Source organism: Myotis nattereri (assembly GCF_964212035.1).
Source record: "Myotis nattereri genome assembly, chromosome: 5".
NCBI classification, from domain to species: domain Eukaryota; kingdom Metazoa; phylum Chordata; class Mammalia; order Chiroptera; family Vespertilionidae; genus Myotis; species Myotis nattereri.
In genome coordinates, this window is record NC_138080.1 from 102530984 (window position 1) to 102550512 (window position 19529).

Below are 19529 nucleotides of genomic sequence, written 5' to 3' on the forward strand. Positions count from 1 at the left end.
TGATTTAAGTTCCTCTTTCCTTCGCCAAAAGACAATCTGGCTTTATACTACCAACTGCGTCTGCAATTTAACCCTGTGCTCAGAAAAGGTCAGTTTGGCTTTTCTGTTAGCAGGCACTTACTGCGTGCTAGGCACTCTTTCATACCTTATGCGTATAATCTTCATAACAACCCTTTATCACAGGTTATTAGGAAACGGAGTCTGAGGGGTTAAATAATTTAACTCACACCAGCTTTTTCACTGTAGATACCATTCAGTATAGATGTTCTTCCTCCAGGAAGCCTTCCTTGAGTGCACCCCCCTAAGCTGACTTTGCCGTTGCTTCTCTGTTCCCAACCATCAATCCTTAACATCTGGCATGGTCCCTATCACATTGCTTTGTAATTGACGGTTCCTGTGATGGTCTTCTTGGCTGCACTGTCATCTCCTTACAACCAGGGGCCTATAATTCTGTCTCCCTCAACTACTGAACGGGGTTGTCTTCCAAAACTGTCCACACACAGGGTTATTTGCAGGAGAACTGCAGAGAGAAGAGCCAACGTATTTCCAACGTATGTGACCTGGGGGCAAGCTGCTGACCCACTCGGTGCACTGGGAGGGCCACACCCTGAGAAGCTCCGATTCTTGCCAGGAGGGGCGGCGTCCAGGGTGTGCCAGGGAACCCATCGGCCTTTGTCTCCACAGGACGCTGTGTCCGCTCTGCTGGAACAGACAGCGGTGGAGCTGGAGAAGAGGCAGGAGGGAAGGAGCAGCACCCAGGACCTGGGAGACAGCTGGTAAGCAGGGGTGCCCTTGGGCCTCGGGAACTGATCTGGCTCGGACGTGGGCCCAGGGATGAACTCCCTGAAGGCGGGCGCCACCGGGAGAGTGTCCCCCGGGAAGACTCAGAACCTGCTTCCTCACCGGCTCTGTCCAGGCAGCAAGGCAGGATGTAGTCCGGCACAGCGGTTCCCAAACCCCCATCCCAATTTGTCATTTGTGTTCGATGAAGTGCTCATGCTGGTTCACATCTCATGTCATTAGTTTGTCTGGAAGCGCTTACATTTACCTTGGTTTAAAATTTTTTAAGCTGTATGCCACTGTCAGTGGAAAAGAAGTATAATGTGCCATAATTTGGAGGTTTTTTCAGTAAGGAATTGCATTTGACTACGAGGAACAGAGCAGAAATAAGAGTCTTAAACAGATAGTTTATTTCTTCGTTATGGGAGAAGGCAATCCAAGGCTCATCTGTTAGCTGCAAGGTGCCACTGGGAACCCAGGCGCCTTCTCTCATTCTGCTCTGCTGTCCTCATGGTGGGCCCTCCATCATCGAGGCTGTTTTATAGCCCAAAGTGGCTGCTGAGTCACCAGCCATCAGGCAGGCATCAGGAAAGGGGACGAAAGAGTGCCCTTGTGCCTCTTTTTTTTTTTTTTTTTTTTTAAAATATATTTTATTGATTCTTCACAGAGAGGAAGGGAGAGAGATAGAGAGTCAGAAACATCGATGAGAGAGAAACATCGATCAGCTGCCTCCTGCACATCCCCCACTGGGGATATGCCCGCAACCCAGGCACATGCCCCCGACCGGAATCGAACCTGGGACCCTCCAGTCCGCAGGCCAACGCTCTATCCACTGAGCCAAACCGGCTTCGGCCCCTTGTGCCTCTTAACCGGGGAGCATTCCTGAAAGCACTTATGAGCCAGTTGGCCTATCTAACTGCAAGTGCAGCTGGGAATCGAGGTCTGTTCAGTTGGGTTCAAAAATCAGGGTTCTGTTACTAAGGCAGAAAGTGGGAATGGACACCGAGGAGGCCAAGTCTGCCTCAGAAAGTGACCGTGGAAAATTAAATGTAATGAAAATAAAACAAGGGCATTCAAGTGTGGCTAGGTGCATTGCTGGCTACGGTTTTAAGCCGGAAGTCTCCCCTCCCCTTGTTAGGAAGGAAGCGTGGTCAGTGTTTCAGCTAGTGGTGGAGACCCTCCGTGATGTAATCTGACAGAGAGCGAAGCGGAGACAGCTTTCTCATTGTGCAGTTCGGGGCCCTTTAGTCCCTTGTAACCAGACAGAAAGGTCTCTTACACCTTAAGAAACAGTGATGTAGGCAAGGGTTCACACTTAGCTTCATCGTTTGTTTGTGTAACCTTGGGCAAAGCGTTTTTACCTTTTTCTAAAATTCTTATCTGAGGATATGTTGAGAGAGAGAGAGAGGGAGAGAAACATTGATCGGTTGCATTCTGTACGCACCCCGACTGGGGATCGAACCTGCCACCTGGGCATGTGCCCTGAGCCACTGGGCCAGGGCAGCATTTTTAACTTTTTTTTTTTTTAATATATTTTTATTGATTTCAGAGACGAAGGAAGAGGGAGAGAGAGATAGAAACATCCATGATGAAAGAGAATCATGGATCGGCTGCTTCCTGCAAGTCCCCCACTGGGGATCGAGCCCATAACCCGGGCATGTGCCCTTGCCTGGAATTGAACCTGGGGCCCTTCAGTTCACAGGCCGATGCTCTATCCACGGAGCCAAACCGGCTAGGGCACATTTTTAACTTTTTATTGCAGGATAACATACATACAGAAAAGTTCACCTAAGCGTCCAGTACAGCTCAGTGAATTTTCAGAAACCAAACTCCCTGTGGGATCAGCATCCAAATCAGGAAGCCGGGCATTCATTACCAGCTCCCGGCAGCCCACACCACGCTTCCTCCCGTCACTGCCTCCACCTCAGGGCAGCCACTCTCAGGCAAGCCATCCTAACCTCTCTGACAGCATCCACTGAAAAATGGGGACATGACACCGATGACAGAGGGTCGTGGAAAGGGCGGAAGGGAAAGCCACTAATGAAGATAAAAGGGCTCACGGTAGACACTCAGCAGAGGGCAGGAATTACGGTTAGGCAAACCACAAGCATCACTGCGAACCCCCAACCTGAAAGGGAGAAGGCAGATTCCATCCTGGACGTGAACACAGCCTGTAAGTCTTGCCTCTTGGGAGGCAGTCTCGTTGGGCTTCCCTGCACGTGCTCTGAACTCAGACCAATAGGGATCGGAAGGCTCGCTCGGCCGACTTCCTGTGCGATCCTAGGTCTGGTGGGGGGTGGGGGGACTGAGCGTCAGTACATTTTAAAAGCTCCCTGGGTGATTCTGATGCGCAGCCTCCATTTCTCATCTGTGAAGTACAGATTTAAAACATAGCCATGCCCTACAGTGGATACAGCGTCGGCTTGCAGACTGAAGGGTCCTGGGTTCGATTCCGGTCAAAGGCACATGCCCAGGTTGCGGGCTCAATCCCCAGTAGGGGGCGTGCAGGAGGCAGCCGATCAGTGATTCTCTCTCATCACTGATGTTTCAGTCTCTCTCTCCCTCTCCCTTCCTCGCTGAAATCAAGAAAAATATATTAGAAAATTAATAAATAAAACATAGCCATTATGCATGATAAACACAACACACAGGAGGCCCTCAATACCTTTCTGTATGTCTCTATTACGCCCCAAATTATACATTTGATCTCAGAAGGAGTCTTTGCCTACTCTCTGTTACTCCAGGGCTCAGGCATGTTTTCTGGAAAGGACAGATAGTAAGTGTCTGCTTTATGGGCCATACAGAACCTGCTGGGTCTGTTCAACTCGGCCGTTTTACTGTGAAAGCAGCCAGCGAGGGCACGCGCGGCAGCCTCCGTGTCCCTGCCTCCGAAACTTTGATTGTGGACACTGACATTGAACGTCACAGCATTTGCACATCATGAAATAGCACCCTTTTGATTTTTTCTTTCTAGCCGTTTAAAAACGTGAAAACCATTCATAGCTTGGACTGTCCCAAACAGGCTGGATTGGGCCCTCAGTCTGACCCCTCTCGTAGTCTCCTTTACTGTCCTGCATGTAACGAAGGGTATGGCAAGGTTCCTGAATTTTTTTATTATTCATTTGTTTGTTTTAGGGTTCTCTCTAAATTGTCCCAGTTCCTCTCTCACTCCCCCTCTGTCTCCCTCCTTCCCAGTGCCTTCTCCTCTCTCTGCCTCCCCCCACCTCCCTGTCTCCATTCTTTCCCCCTCCCTCTCCTTCCCTCTCTCCCTCTCTCTAGCATGCTGGGCTGGGCTGGGCTGGGCTGGGCTGCACACAGGCAGAAGTCTGATGCCGGAAATAGGCCTCGGACCTGTCTTCCAAAACCCTGGCGCGAGATCACTGGTTTTCCCCAAATTCCAAGCCTGCATTGAGGCTTTTCACGCCATTGCCTAGCAACCGCCTTCTGTTCTTTCTCCCTTTGTGGCCCCCTCTCTCCCCACCCCTGGCCATTCAGACTTCCCTAGACACTGACTTACAAAGAGGGCTGCGAATCCCAGAGCTGCCCTATGGGGAAAACCCGTCTGCAGCCCCCTCCTCCGGCCGCAGGCTTCTTTGGGTCCTGGAATGTTAACTAGCCTTGCTGGGCCCCGTTTGCTCTGGCGTCACGTGCCGAGGCCTCCGAGAGACCAGCCCTCTGTTCTCATTTCCATTCCCTCCTCCCGCACCCAAGGCTCAGGGTGCCATTGCCACACCCTCCTCTTTTTGGGGGGGAGGCGGGGGGTTAGGTTTCTTTAGTGCACATAATCAGAAGACTGTGTGTGTGTGTGTGTGTGTGTGTTTTAGATTCAAAAGCAAAACAAAACTCTGAAAGTATTAAACAATATAGGATCATATAATCACAAACAACGCCGGAGTGAAAATCTTTATGTTGACCTCCCTGGGAACGTGTGCGTATTTGTCTAGGGCAGAAGCTGAGAAATGGCCTTGCAGAATAGCTCTCCGATAAGATTGTATTAGTCAGTGCTCCCACCAGCGGTGCTTATGAGTTCCCCTAAACCAGCCGTGGGCAAACTACGGCCCGCCGGATCCGGCCTGTTTGAAATGAATAAAACTATTGAAAAAAAAGACCGTACCCTTTTATGTAATGATGTTTACTTTGAATTTATATTAGTTCACACAAACACTCCATCCATGCTTTTGTTCCGGCCCTCCGGTCCAGTTTAAGAACCCATTGTGGCCCTCGAGTCAAAAAGTTTGCCCACCCCTGCCCTAAACCGACACCCTCTCTGCCATCAGTATAATCCGACGGCAGTACCGAATCAAGGAGATTTTAGCAGAGGCTGCTAAGTTGATTTCAGAGTGTAAATTGCCTGCTCTCATTCACCCCCCACAGGGATTAGCCTGTTTCCCCTACCTTCACCAGCCCAGGGGATTACCAGATATTTCTTTTTTTCTTTTTTTTTTTTTTTGAACTCCAAAGGATGAAAAGATGCCTGTTTTAATTATTTTTTTCTCCTTCCAGTTGAGGGTTGTTTTTTGTTTTTGTTTTTTTTTTCCTTTCTGGAAGTATTTAGATCAGGTTCACAGGCAAAAAGAGATTTCCCTCGTGGTTGAGCCCTTAGTGGACTTGGGTGGAAAGCCAGGCTCCCCACTTAGCAGCCCGTGACCCGGGGCCAGGGCTCTCAACTCTCCGGTCCTCGGCTTTTCAGTCCGTAAAACAGAGACAGTAATCGCCGGCTGCCCTGTCGAGGGGCCTTCGCGTAGCACCTGGAGCTTATTAGGCCCTCGGTAAGTGGTGGTTAATGTGGCGTCTGCGGAATTCTTGGGGAGGTGCCCCTGGCATGTTCCCATGTATAATGGCTCTTTTATAAGGAGACAGACAGGCTGCGGGTGTGAAGGAGGGAGAGCAAAGTCCCCCTCTAAGTGCAGAGGAGGTTTTCTTCGTGGGGCTGGGGGTGGAGATCCAGGGTCTATTCCCCGCATGGGAAAGTCCCGAGGGAGCGTTTATGTTTATCCACAGTCTCCCGGAGCCAGCTAACTAGATGTCAGGTTTTCTGCTTTTGGCTGGAATTCCTCCTGCTCAGTGTGGTAACACTGTCTCATGCTGATCAGAAGCCTGGCGGTTATGTATGTCTTTGAGAAGGAAAGATGGGAATCGAAATAAATTACTAATTAACAAATGCAGTCTATTTGTCACAGCAACTCCTTCCAACCGTGGAGCCCCTGGGGAAAGGATAATTTTGAAGAGCATCAACCAAAAGGAAAGTCTCTTCAACAAATGATGCTGGAACAATTGAGTATCCATATAGCAAACAGAAACTTTGAGCATGATGCACAAAAATTAAATCTGAAATGGATCGTGGGGCTGAGCATCAAATCTGAAATTATGAAACTCCTCAAAGAAAATAGAGGAGAAATTTTCTTTTGCAACTTTAGGGTAGGCAGAGATTTCTTAGATGGGACATAAGAGCACAAACCACTAAGAAATTGGTAAATCCGACTTTGTCACCATCAACATCTTCTGTTCTTTGGAAGATACCCTTTTCGAAGATTAAAAAGTGAAGCAGCCGACTTGGAGGAAATATTTGCAGAGGATTAATACTATCCAGAATACAGAATGAATTCTTCCAACTCAATAATGACAAGACAACCCAGCTTTTCAATGGGCTAATGGTTCTAACAGACGCTTTGCCAAAGGAAAATATATGGGTGGTCAATAAATGCATGAAAAGATTCTCTATGGGAAAGTGCTGATTAACAACCACAGCGAGCTGTGGGTACACACCCAGGAGGATGACTAAATTTAAAGGCTGACGATACCAAGTCTAGACGGGGAACTGGAATCCTCGTAACATTGCTGGTGGGAATGTCAAGTGGCATAACCACATTGGAAAACCAGTTTGTCAGTTTCTTAAAAGGATAAACTCATACTTACTGTGTGGCCCAGCAATTCCACTCTCAGGTATATAGCTGTTTTGGTCTGAATTGTGTCCCTTGCGAAATTCATATATTGAAGCCCTGATCCCAGGACCTCAGACTGTGACTGTCTTTGGAGATGGGCCCATTAGAAGATGATGAAGTTAACATGAGGTTGTTAGAGTTATGTGGGCCCCAATCCAATATGATCGGTGTCTTTGTAAGAAGAGGGCATTTGGACACATAGACCCCAAGCATGCGCACACAGAGGGAAGGCCATGTGGCCACGTGAGGCCACAGCAAGAAGGTGGCCATCTGCAAGCCACAGGGAGTGGCCTCGGGAAACCAAACCTGCCCACACCTTGGTCCTGGACTTTTAGCCTCCAGACCGGCAATGGATAAAAATATATATATATATATTATTCATTTCAGAAAGGAAGGGCGAGAGATAGATAGAAACATCAATGATGAGAGAGAATCATTGATTGACTGCCTCCTGCATGCCCCCTGCTGGGGGGATCAAGCCTGCAACCTGGGCATGTGCCCTTGGCCAGAATCAAACCTGGGACCCTCTAGTCCGCAGGCCGACGCTCTATCCACTGAGCCAAAACGGCTAGGGCAAATTTCTGTTATTTTAAGCCACCCCGGTGGGTGGTATTGTTAGGGCAGCTCTGGTAAACTAACACTATCCAAGAGAAACGGAAAGGAAACCTATATCCACGTGATTGTCTGTAGAAGCTTTATTTATATGAAATGCTAGAAAAATGAGATTTCATCAGTAGTGACAGGAAGCTGATCAGTGCTGGGCTGGGCTTGGGGGGAAGTTAACTGAGAAAGGGGATAAGGGAGCCTTTCGGGGTGGAGTGGTCTAGATCCTGGTAGTGATGATGCAGGGGAATTACATTGGCCCAGACTCGTCTCACTATGCACTAAAATCAATTTCCTCCCTTCCACCCAAAAATGTGTTCTCTCTCCTCAAAGGGTTTAAAGGCCGGTGAGCAGGTCAGAGTGGACTCTGGGGGAGTAACCAAAGTTCTTTGTCATCACAGGAGGTTCGAGGAGGAGACCAGTGACAACGAGACCGCAGCGGAGGAGGGAGAGGAGGAGGTTTTTGCCGAGAAATCCTCACCAGATCCGGAAGAGTGCCCGGCGGTAAAGGTAGGGGGGGCTGGGGCGATGAGAAGGGCTGACTTGGGGGAACTAGCCCTCAGTCCTTGAGCCCAGGCAATCACGAAAGGTTCAGGGTCAAATGTTCCTTCAGCATCAGGGACAGCCCCCCCCCCCCCCTCCATGGAGTGACCAGCAGAGGGTGTACGGCAGTGTCCCTGCCTGTAATCTGGCTCGTTTCCTTAACAGTGAACCCAGGAGATCCAGAGAGGCTGACGCGCCCCCTCCTCGCTCCTGTCGTCTGCCTTTTCCCCATTTCTCTGGACAGACCCCAAGCTTTGCAGTCAGATGGGTCTGGGTTCAGATTCGGGCTCTGCTACGCCCCCAGCTGCAGAATCCTGGGCAGACGACTTCATCCCTCTCAAGCCTTCATTTCATTCTCTTTGAACTGGACACAGTAATACTCCCCTCAAAGACAGGTTGTAGGGTTTTGAAGGAATGTGTTTCCTCATTTGGGTCCAAGTGCAGGAGAAGAAGAGAGTCCGAGGGTCAGCCCCTTGCCTCCTGCTTCCCTGCTGCTCTCGGGTAACGTGTGACAACAGCACTCGCTCTCCAGAGGTCTCTGTTCTTCCACCTGCAGGGCTCCTGGACACAGAGCTCCCGTTGTGCTGGCAGGGCACCCGGGGGTGGAGCTGAAGGCTGTGCATGGCACAGAGGTGCCCTGCCAAGGGGTACCCAGAAGCATCCCGGGCTGCCTTCTAACGCACACCAAGGGGAAAGCATTTTGAAGTTTCTCCAGACAAAGGGGGCTCCTTTTTCAAAATTACACAAAGGTGCTGTTAAGGCTAACGGAGGCCCTGCCTTTCCGTGGTTTTTGTTTGCTTACCTTGTACTGGTGACTACCGTGAGAGGCCACTAGAAAGCCTGGTCCCCTAGCCTGGCCGGTGAGGCTCAGTGGTTGAGCATCAGCCCAGGAACCAAGAGGTCACCAGTTGGATTCCCAGTCAGGACACATGCCTGGGTTGCGGGCTCCATCCCCAGTAGGGGCGTGCAGGAGGCAGCTGATCAATGAAGTTTCTCTCTCATCAATTTTTCTGTCTATCTCTCTCTCTAAAAATCAATAAAAACATATTTTAAAAAGAAAAGAAAACCTGGTCCCCCGGGTTAAGTAAGGAGATTTGCTGGTTGCCGCCATAATTCCAATAAAACGTCAGCAGCCCTCAGCTGGGGCACCGGAGGCCTTGGTGTGGCTTTGACAAAATGTGTGTGGCTTTGGGGGGTGACATTCAGGCCATAGAGCTTCAGGTACAGGAGCTTGTTTGGGGACTGAATATGCTGAATATCCCACCAGCCCCAACCACAGCTGTCCTGGAGGAATTGGGGCCGGCCTCGGGCCCGGGGTGCTGTCCTGGCTGGGCAGGTTGGGCGCCTAAGAAGCTCCCAGCTGTGTCCATGGGACAGAGGCGAAGTGACAAGCGTGGGGAGCATCTCGGGGCTAAAACTCCGTGGTCTCAAAGCTGTGACGTCTTCCTCAGGTGGACAAAGAGACCAACACAGAGACCCCTGCCCCGTCGCCCACGGTGGTTCGGCCCAAGGACCGGCGGGTGGGCACGCCATCCCCAGCGCCATTTCTTCGAGGAAGCACCATCATCCGCTCCAAGACCTTCTCCCCTGGACCCCAGAGCCAGTACGTGTGCCGGGTAAGCAAACATGTGGCCCTTGCCCCTCCCACAGCACTGGCTTCCTGTGGGGTAGCCTTCACCTCACGGTTCTGGGTGCAAATCCCGGTTACTCTCACCGTGTCAGTATCCCTGGCGAGTTGGCAGCAGTATAGTAGGGTTGACACCAGGCAGTGTGAATCTTCCCTGTCGCCTACAGAGCCCATCTTTATGGCTCAGATGGGACCACTGTCAATCCCCCGGGGTTGTTGGAAGGATTAAATGAGATATGGAGAGTATAGCAGGTTGCAGCATGCATTGTGCTGAGTACATGCTCGATGAACGTTCACCCGGAAAGGAAAGAGAGGCCGAATGAAGCTGCCTCCTGCAGGCCCAGGGAACAGAACTCTGAGTGTCTGCACCGGAGAGAAAGGGCCGGGCTGGGAGGGGGGGAGGCCGCCACCACCCTCCTGGCCCCGCCACCACCCTCCTGGCCCCGCCACCACCCGCCTGGCCCTGCCACCACCCACCTGGCCCCGCCACCACCCACCTGGCCCCGCCACCACCCGCCTGGCCCCGCGTGCCTTCCAAATGCCCTCGGACCTTCACAGACTTCCATGGCTCTTTCTTGCAGCTGAATCGGAGTGACAGCGACAGCTCCACGCTGTCCAAGAAGCCACCTTTTGTTCGAAACTCTCTGGAGCGGCGCAGCGTCCGCGTGAAGCGGGTAAGGCGGACTCCTCGGAGCCCCTGTGAGCCCCTCCTCCCTCGCCTCCCCAAGCGCATGCCCGGGTGTCGGACTGTTGCTCCGTGGCCTCTGGTGTGAACAGGTTGCTCTTGCAACGGTGGTGGTTTTTGCAAATGGAAGGTTGCGAACTGTCAGGCCTGAGTAGGCCCTGGGGAACGTGCCATAGGGGAAACATCACATTATTATCCTGAGGAATAGGTTAGGTAGAAGGGGCCTTCCTGGCTGGAAATCGCCGAAGATACCAGGGTCACCGATGGGAGCCTGCCTCACGGGAGACCGCTCAGTGTGTCAGTGCGTCCAGCTGGCTGAGCGGGTCAGGGTTCTGACAGCCCTTCCAGCTGGCAGAGAAGCCGGGCATCCCCAGCACCGACCGGAGGCAGGGTGTGAGCGGGCTTCTCTCGGTCCAGCTGGAAGCACGCAGGGCAGAGGCCACCACGGTCGCTGTAGAGAAATCTCGCCTTTCCTTATGGAGGCGTGGCTGAGGGACGGGGTCGGGTGGCATTAGGCTGACTCCTGATACGAACTTTCATTCGCCAGGAGATGCTTGTAGCTAGGACTTTGCAGCAGTTCCGCTGAGTTTGCAGAACGAGGAGAAACCTGGCTGCCAGAGTATCAGAAAGAGGAGCAGGGGGAGCAGGAGAGAGAGCAGAGTGAACGCACATGCAGGGAAGGCTCCTCTGCGTCCCCTGCAGATCCACTGAGGCCAGAGTCAGGAGCTGGTCCTCCGTCAATCCCTTCCCCTCCCGTGAATCTCCAGAAAGAATGAGAGTGAGCAGAAGAAGGCCGTGTAAAAGAGGGTGCACAGGAAGGGGAGAGAGTGCTGGCTGAAGGAGAAGCTGGGCATGGCCTCCCTGGGGTGACAGGGACGGCCAGCTACCCACTCACCCCCCACCCCCTCCCGTCTTCTGGCAGGTTCCGCAGGGTCTCCTGGGGAGCTTGTCGATGGTGCAGATTCCAAGGCCACACACCTAGACAGTATAATTCAGCACCAGGAAACTGCATTTTCAACAGGCTCCTCAGCATTCTGGACGGAAAAATGCCGTTGTGTGCCCCCAAACTCCCTTCCACAAAGTTCCCCTTCTTGACCTCCTCTTCCGCTCAGCCAAGGGCCTGGCTTGCTAAGGGAGCCTTGACGCTGGTCTGAGCCCTCATTTCCCTCGGGTCCTCTAACTATGCCCAAGGGACAGGAGAGTCCAGAGGCTGGGCCCGAGCCTGGGTTGCTGCCATCCTCCCACTCGCTACCTGAGCTGTGCCTCTGTCTGCTTCCGGCAAGGTTCTGAGCCTGGACATCAGTCAGAGCCAAGCAGAAGAATCTTCATGTCTTGCTTGGGGAACTTGGGCCCCAGATTTCCGCAGTGGATTTCCTGGCCCTGCTCATTTATGAGCACAGACTGGACCGTGGTCCCCTGGATGAGCCTTAGAAAACTTCTACCCTGAGCTGAAAGTGTGCTTGTGCAAGTGGAAGTGAGGGTAGGGCTCATCCTAGCCGTTTCCGTACCATCTCGCAAATCCTTTTATTGGCCATTGTATTTGTTTCCGTTGCTGCATAACAAATTAAGAGCTGAAAACAAGGCGCTCTCTCACAGTTCCCAGAGGGCAGGAGTTCAGCACAGGCCAGCTGGACCCTCTGCTCGGGGTCTCCCCAGGCTGAAATCTGGGTGCTGGCTCATCTGGAATTTTGACTAGAGCGAGAGTCACATCCCCGCCCCCGCGGGGTGCTGGCAGGATGCATTTCCTTGCATTTCCTTGCTAGCTGCAGGTCTAGAGCTATTCACAACGCACAGAGGTGATGTTCAGTCCTTGCCTTGTGGCCCTCTCCATACATGTATTGCTTCTTTATGGCGAGCAGATCTACAGGAAGGGCAGTTCATCACTGAGGAGCTCACCTAGTTAGGTCAGGCCCACCCAGCATGATTCAAGTCAACTGATTAGTTACCTAATCACAGGAGTGATATCCATTATCTTCACAGCTCCCACCCACACTGAAGGAGCAGGCATTATATTGGGCATGTCTGTGAGGGGGTGGGGATCTTGGGGGCCAGCTTAGAATTCAATCTCCCACAGTCACTTAGCCATTCTTTTTAAATCATTACTGGGTTTTGAGAGGAGAGTTAATGATTATACTAGTACTAGAGGCCCGGTGCACAAAAATTCATGCACTCCAGGGGATCCCTCAGCCCGGCCTGCACCTTCTCACAGTCCAGGAGCCCTTGGGGGATGTCCGACTGCAGGGAGCGGGCCTAAGCCATCAGTCGGACATCCTTAGCGCTGCCACAGAGGCGGGAGAATCTCCTGCCACCACCGCTGCACTTGCCAGTCATGAGCCTGGCTTCTGACTGAGTGGCGCTCTCCCTGTGGGAGCACACTGACCACCACGGGGCAGCTCTTGCATTGGGTGTCTTCCCCTGGTGGTCAGTTCTTCTGTCATTTGGTCGATTTGCATATTAGCCTTTTATTATATAGGATTACTCAGGATCTTATGCATACAGATAACTGAAGAACTCAAATGTAGCTTAAAAATGAAAAGGGCAATTTATTGGCTCATTTCATGGAAACTCCAGGATGTTGGACTAGTCTCGGGCATGGATTGATGCAGGAGTTGAAAGAATGTCATCAAACCTCAGCCCCCCGCCCCCCGCCCCCTCACGGCATTGCTCCCTCCACATAGCTTATTATGACTCTTTTTTTTCTTCTTCATCTTTTTTTAGCTGAATTCTTAATCAGGGTCACTCCATGTGACGGTGAAGATGACTGTGATCAGTTCTAGGTTTATACTTGCCGGCTTAAGAATCTCTGTGTAAAGACATTGCCTTTTCCCAAGTCGCTCGCAAAGGTCCCAGAATTGAGTTTTATTGTCTGGGCTGAGAGAACATACTCACCCCGGAAGCAATCACTGTGGCTCTGCTTTGCCAGGTTCAGGTCACATTCCCATCCCTGAAGCCCCACAGGAACCATGTGGGTTGGGCATGGAGGAGGCGTGGGTTCCCAAGGGAAGATGATGAGACTGGGGGCATTGATGCTGCACACGCAGAAACAATAGATGTCCATTGCGGGAACACCAAGTCAAGAAGGGGGGACAGACTTGCACTGAGGAAGCAACTTGAGGGCAGGAGACAGAAAAGCAGGCTCTGACTGAGACTGGGAATGTGGAGGACACGGAAAGCAGGGAGCCAGGCACCGTGAGGGGAGTGAGGGATGGGGTCTGGAGCCCACTGCCCGGGGTGGAATCTCCGCTTTACTACTCACAATGTGTGACAGCCTCTGGGAGCTCATCTGTGCAGGGGTAACCATCGGGAGGGACCTCATAGGGTTTGCGCAAACGAACTGGGGTCATGGAGTCAAGTGCCCAGGACCGAGCCTGGGACGTTGCCGGGGCCTGACTAGCAGACCCTGAGCGGCGGAGGAACGGATGACTCTGACACACATTTCTGTGAAAGAGAAGACTAAGGGACTGTTTTGCTTTAGCAACTGAAACAGCCCTGATTGTCTGCCTCGTTAGCTTCTTATTGTAACAACAGCTTGAACTAAAATTGATCTTAGATACAATCAGCAGGGTGAATATCCTTGAGAAAGCACATGCTTCCACAAGGTCGGGTTTGCAGACTAAACATAGAGATTCCAGTAAAACACCGGGAGCTTGGACTTGTTTGGAAAAGTCAAGGAAGGGGCTGCTGCCTTCGGCAAGGTCCCCTCAGAGACCCCCGACCTTTCGGAGAATCCTCCTTACAGACTTTCCAACCAAGTCCCGTGCTTCCCCACTGGACATAACCATGCTCACTAAACACGGGCTGTAGAATGGGAGAAATCGGGCTGAGGGGGTGGGGGCATTTTTGAAGGATGACTAAGTAGTCAAAGCCATTCCCACCCCCACAGCCTTCATCTTTCAAATCCCTGCGCCACGAGCGCCTGATGCGCACCTCGCTGGACCTGGAGTTAGACCTGCAGGCCACCCGGACCTGGCACAGCCAGCTGACGCAGGAGATCTCGGTGCTGAGGGAGCTCAAGGAGCAGCTCGAACAAGCCCGGAGCCACGGGGAGAAGGAGCTGCCCCCGGGGTTGTGTGAGGATGAGCGCTTCCGCCTGCTGCTGAGGATGCTGGAGAAGCAGGTGAGTGCCTCCCGCCTTGCAGGGTCCGTCCACTGTGGCAGGAGCAGGGGCACACCACAGACGGGAGCTCTGAATGGGTCGTCCAACCCTGAGACCCACTGAGGGAGTTCCTGCCCCTGGTTCCCTTTGCCCAGTAAACGTTACCGACTCTTTTTTTTTTTTTTAAATTTCAGAGAGGAAGGGAGAGGGAAAGAGAGAGGTAGAAACATCAACGATGAGAGAGAATCATTGATCGGCCATCTCCTGCACGCCCCCTACTGGGGATCAAGCCTGCAATCCAGGCATGTGCCCTTGACTGGAATCGAACCCAGGAACCTCAGTCCACAGGTCGATGCTCTATCCACGGAGCCAAACCAGCTAGGGATGTAGCCAACTCTTGACCTCACAGCCAGGCCCTTTTTACCGCATTTCCGTGTTGATGTGCACAAGCCCTTATTATCCATTCACATGTATTTCTTTGTGCAACCCTTCATCAAACATTGGCACCTCATCTGGCTGGAGCACACTAGCAGTTCATCTAGGACAGTGACCCGCCCTGGTGCCTGCCCACGCAGTCCCACCCAGCAGGTATCACCCAAGCAAAGAGGGGTGGGCCATGCAGGGCTCAGGACTAAGAAGCAGGGAACACAGCCTGCTCGCTTTAGCACGCCATGAGTTTTATCAGGGTAGCGCTGCTTTCACAAACAAGTTAGCATGCCGGAGAAGTCCCTCACAGCATGGGACCTCCCAGAGACAATTTGGGGCCATACCTGGAGGGCAGGAGGGCAAGGGAGCTCCTAAGGAGAGGGGGTTGGAGAGGGGGCATCGTGATGATGTCACTCAGCAGCACCACGAGGAGTCTCTGGCTCAGAGAGCAGCAGTTTGGGGTCCTTGATGGCCCCAGGGTGTATCTTATCATCGGCCAGCAGACGATGGGTGGAGCTTAGCTTCACAGGGTATGCAAAGCAGGCCGCTTCTAAATGGTTTAAAACTGCTTGTTCGAGCTGTGTTTAAAACAACTGGATGGGTAAAAATTTTAAGTTTGGCCCTAATGGGCTTTGAGCTTACAGGTCCCAAACTGTGATGAAAAAGGAAGCAACACTGGGCTAGTAGAGGCCTTTGACTCAGTTTCATAACACCTGCCACCCTCGGATTGTCACGCAGGGCAGGGATGCCAGCCTTTGCCAGTTCTGTCCGCACGCAGCCAGGCAGTGCAGCGAGCTCCATGAAGAGGGCGCCTGCCTGGATTGCTGGGAGGGCCACCCGCTGAAGCCCCAGCTCTTGACGCAGCTGGTGGTGCCTTCGAGCAGGAACGTGGTGCTGGACTTCCTGGGTCAGGACTAGCGTCGGAGCTTCAGGCTGACTCAAGCGATTCAGAAAGTCCCCAAATGTTTCTTTCTAATTTATTACTTGTGCCCTGTGTACTTATATCAGGGATTTAATAAGAGCATTCAGGGAAAATGGAGAATTAGAGTTCTAAGGATGAGGAGGGAATACATGTATTTTTAACCTAATTGTGGTTGTTTATCACATTTACCTTTGAGCTTCCCAGTCGCCAAGGCATAGGAAGAGGTAAGAAAATAAGTGTTTTTGGGCCTCGCCTTGAGAAAACCCGACCTTTCAATTATAGTAAATTATAGTACATGCATGACTGTCTGGGACTGACAGTGATCTGCTAAGGAGTCATTTAACCAGTGGCTTCACTGACCAGAGCTCTGGCTGTGTGCAGTGTTGGAAAGATGGGTATTTTAGGGCTCTCAGTGACTTGTTCAGGGGCACTTAGATAGGTTTGCATCAAGAGGAAGGGCAGCCCTAACCGGTTTGGCTCAGTGAATAAAGCGTTGCCCTGCGGACTGAAGGGTCCCAGGTTCGATTCCGGTTCAATTCCGGTTGGGGGCATGTGCCTTGGTTGCGGGCACATCCCCAGTGGGGAGTGTGCAGGAGGCAGCTGATCGATGTTTCTAACTCTCTATCCCTCTCCCTTCCTCTCTGTAAAAAAATCAATAAAATATATCAAAAAAAAAAAAACCAAAGAGGAAGGGCATATGCCCTAGCCAGTTTGACTCAATGGATAGAGCGTTGAGCCACGCACTGACGTGTCCTGGGTTCGATTCTGGTCAAGGGCACATACCTTGGTTGCAGGCTCCTTCCCTGGCCCTGGTCTGGGCTTGTGTGGGAGACAACCAATGAATGTGTCTTACATCGATGTTTCCTTCTCTGTGTCTCTCCCTCTCCCTTCTACTCTCTCTAGAAATCAATGGAAAAATATCCTCGATTGAGCATTAAAAAAAAAAAAAAAAAAAAAGAGGTAGGGCCTTGAGCACACGGCATGACTTGGAATTGGGTTTGTGCCCAAGTAACGTCTTATTTGTTTGACGTTAAAGAAATTTCTTAACACATTGTGGACAGATCACGAGAATTCTCGCTTCGTATTACACAGTGTTTTACAAAGTATCATACTTTAAAAAAATATTAGCTTGTAAGGACATGTAATAAATACCTTCAAAATGCAATGGGTATTTAATTTTAAAGCGTGCCTTTAACATTGATGTAAAACGTCTTTTTGTACTCGTTCAGTAGAAACTTATCTGGCCACTGGGTAAAGCTAGCAGTAAAACTACTGGTCCGCAATGTGTAACGTGTCTGAAACCCCGTTTCCTGGGCTGTCAAATAGAGGTCATTATACACTTGACCTTTCTGGTGGCCCTGAGGACTAGAGGAAGTAGCACACATTTCACCAGACAGCCCGTCTCCGGGGTCCCCACACGTGTTCAGGTTCCTGCCGCCCGATACCTGGCCACTGTCGCAGATGGTGGGACCACTTTGCCTCCTCATTCGGAATCAAGAGGGTCCCACAGTGGAACAGGAAGGGTGAGGGTGCCTGGGTGTGGCCCACAGACCTCTTGACTACAGCGAAGTCCCCCTTTGTACTAGAAAGTTCTCCGTGGCCGGCCCATTTCTGGAGGCCCAAAGGACTCCCCACAGCCTCACGGCTTTGCTCGCTTTGCCCTGCAGATGGACCGCGCGGGGCACAAAGGTGAGCTGCAGGCAGACAAGATGATGAGGGCGGCCGCCAAGGACGTGCACAGGCTCAGAGGCCAGAGCTGCAAGGAGCCCCCAGAAGTGCAGTCTTTCAGGTAAGCACGTGGTCGCCCGGCCAGCCGCCCGCCCGCCCTTCCCTTTCCCTGGCCCCCCCGCCGGCCCAGCCTCCGTCCCCTGCTCCCTGGCCCACGGACCTTTCTCTCTCGCTGTCACAGATGTTCAGCCCCTGGCCCCTGGCAGTCTGTGTGCCTGCACTGCTGTCCCTGGCTGTCTTTCTCAGTCCCCAACAACTCGAGCTAAATTGTTAGTCCCTCTTGTTTAATGAATGGCCTTTCCTCTCAGCGTTGCCATCACCGGTAATTGCTGATTGCGGAGGATGGGCTGCGTGATAAATAAGCCAGGGGTGCGGGTGCCCCTCGGGCCTCCTGGCTCTGCCTGCCGTCTGCCGGGACCTCGGGGATGGGCTTTCTTGCTGTGCTGGACTCCAGTGCCATCTGTCCTGGCCTCCCATCCATAGAGGGCCTTGCATTTAGACGTGTGACGTCCTCTCAGATAAGACTAAGGAAACATGTAGAATGTGCTGTAATTTGTATGACCATGTTAGAACATCTCAGTTTTTTAATCAGTTGAGAATCTAAAACAAGCACCAGAAGTGGCCCAAAGGGCCTTCTAAGCCCAGGCCCCTGATTTTAACCAAAGGCCCCTGGTCCTGCTAATGTCCCCTAAAGGAGGAATGATTTGGGTCCCCCCTGGAGACATTTGGCGATTCGGGGTTCTTTTTTTTTTTTTTAATCCTCACCAGAAGATGTTTTTTCCATTGTTTTTCCAGAGACTGGAAAGGAGGGAAGGGGAAGGGAAGAGAGACAGAGGAGAGAGAGGTAGATGAGAGAGAGAAACATCAGTGTGAGAGAGACACATCAATTGGATGCCTCCTGCATGCGCCCTAACCTGCAAGCCAGGTACATGCCCTTGACCGGGAATCAAACCCAAGACCCTTCAGTTCGAGGGCTGGTGCTCTCTGACCATTGAGTCCAGCCAGGGCAGTTCGGGGGCATATTTGGTTGTGACACTGGAAGGAGGGGTCGGGGAGCTGTGACAGACATCTAGGGGGCGGGGGCAGGGATGCTGCCTCCCATCCTCCCACGTACTGCATGGCTCCCGCCGCCAAGGATCGCCCGCCCTGCCCATGGTGTGCGTAAGGCAGGGCCAAGCTCCTGCCCTGAAGGCGTGGCCTCTGTTACAGGGAGAAGATGGCCTTTTTCACGCGGCCGCGGATCAACATCCCCACCCTCTCGGCAGACGACGTCTGAGCTGCAGAAAAGTATCTCCTCTGGTCCGGGGACCCTGCCGTGAGCGGAGACTGCGGCCGCGTTATTTATGTGGTGTTATATGAAGGTTCTGCATCCCATGTCCTCTAGCGCTCCTCTGGTTTGAAGATGAAGATTTTTTTTTTTAGTTTGGGTTCTATTATTAAAAAAAAAAAAAAGGAGAAGAAAATAAAAAAAAACAACAAAAAACACAGCATTAAAACGACAAGATTGTATAGTTTGTATATTTAGGAATGTATTTTTGAGAAAGAAAATTTAAATGAACTAAAAGCAGTGTCCAGTTGCTGCTCTTCTTAAAATAAAATGGTTTAGATTTTTTTCTTTTTTTTTGTACAGCTCTGCCTTCTAGAGGTTTCATGCAATAAGTCAGTCATGTTTTGGGGACCGTCGCCCTAAAAGGACGCCCCGCAGACATCACAGCACAGCTGACCTTTCCTACCTAACAGATTTTGTACAATATTTTAAAACGCACGGCCAGCGTGTGGCGGATTCTGGGGTGTGCCTGTGAGTCTTCGCGAGCTGTGACGTGTTTTTACGCGGCCGCCTGAGGTGGAGCTGGCCACAGGCCTGCCCACGCCGTCTCAGATGCCCAGTGAAGCCACTGACGTGAGTGAGGGAGGGCTTTTCATTTTATCTCCATCAATAAAGTGGCCTTTCTGAACAAATCTCCTCTCTCTCTTCCTCCCCCCCCCGCCCCTCACGCCGCCCCTCACGTCACCTGTGTTTCCCTGATTTTTGACTCTCCCCCTCCCAGCCCTTCCCTTCCCACCCATCCCCTGTCCCGTCCAGGTGATACTCTCTTTGTTTTGGCTTGGTTTGGTTTGGTTTGGTTTGGTTTTTTGCTCACCCCTCCACTCATTTGCTCATTAAATGAAAATGACTG

General features: G+C 51.8%; 1 protein-coding gene across 2 annotated transcripts in view; it reads left to right on the top strand.

The window, feature by feature from the left end:
* WWC1 (WW and C2 domain containing 1) overlaps nucleotides 1–19311 on the top strand; it is a gene marked incomplete at its 5' end in the record, with an annotated part of 121399 nt that extends 102088 nt beyond the window's left edge. For both annotated transcript variants that reach the window (XM_081092167.1, XM_081092168.1), the window contains 7 exons: nucleotides 685–776; nucleotides 7727–7835; nucleotides 9320–9484; nucleotides 10077–10169; nucleotides 14064–14297; nucleotides 17292–17413; nucleotides 18562–19311. In XM_081092167.1, coding sequence (XP_080948293.1) covers nucleotides 685–776; nucleotides 7727–7835; nucleotides 9320–9484; nucleotides 10077–10169; nucleotides 14064–14297; nucleotides 17292–17413; nucleotides 18562–18628 — 882 coding nt within the window. In that variant the 3' untranslated portion in view covers nucleotides 18629–19311. The remainder of the gene's footprint in view (nucleotides 1–684; nucleotides 777–7726; nucleotides 7836–9319; nucleotides 9485–10076; nucleotides 10170–14063; nucleotides 14298–17291; nucleotides 17414–18561) is intronic.
* Between the last annotated feature and the right edge of the window lie 218 nt (nucleotides 19312–19529).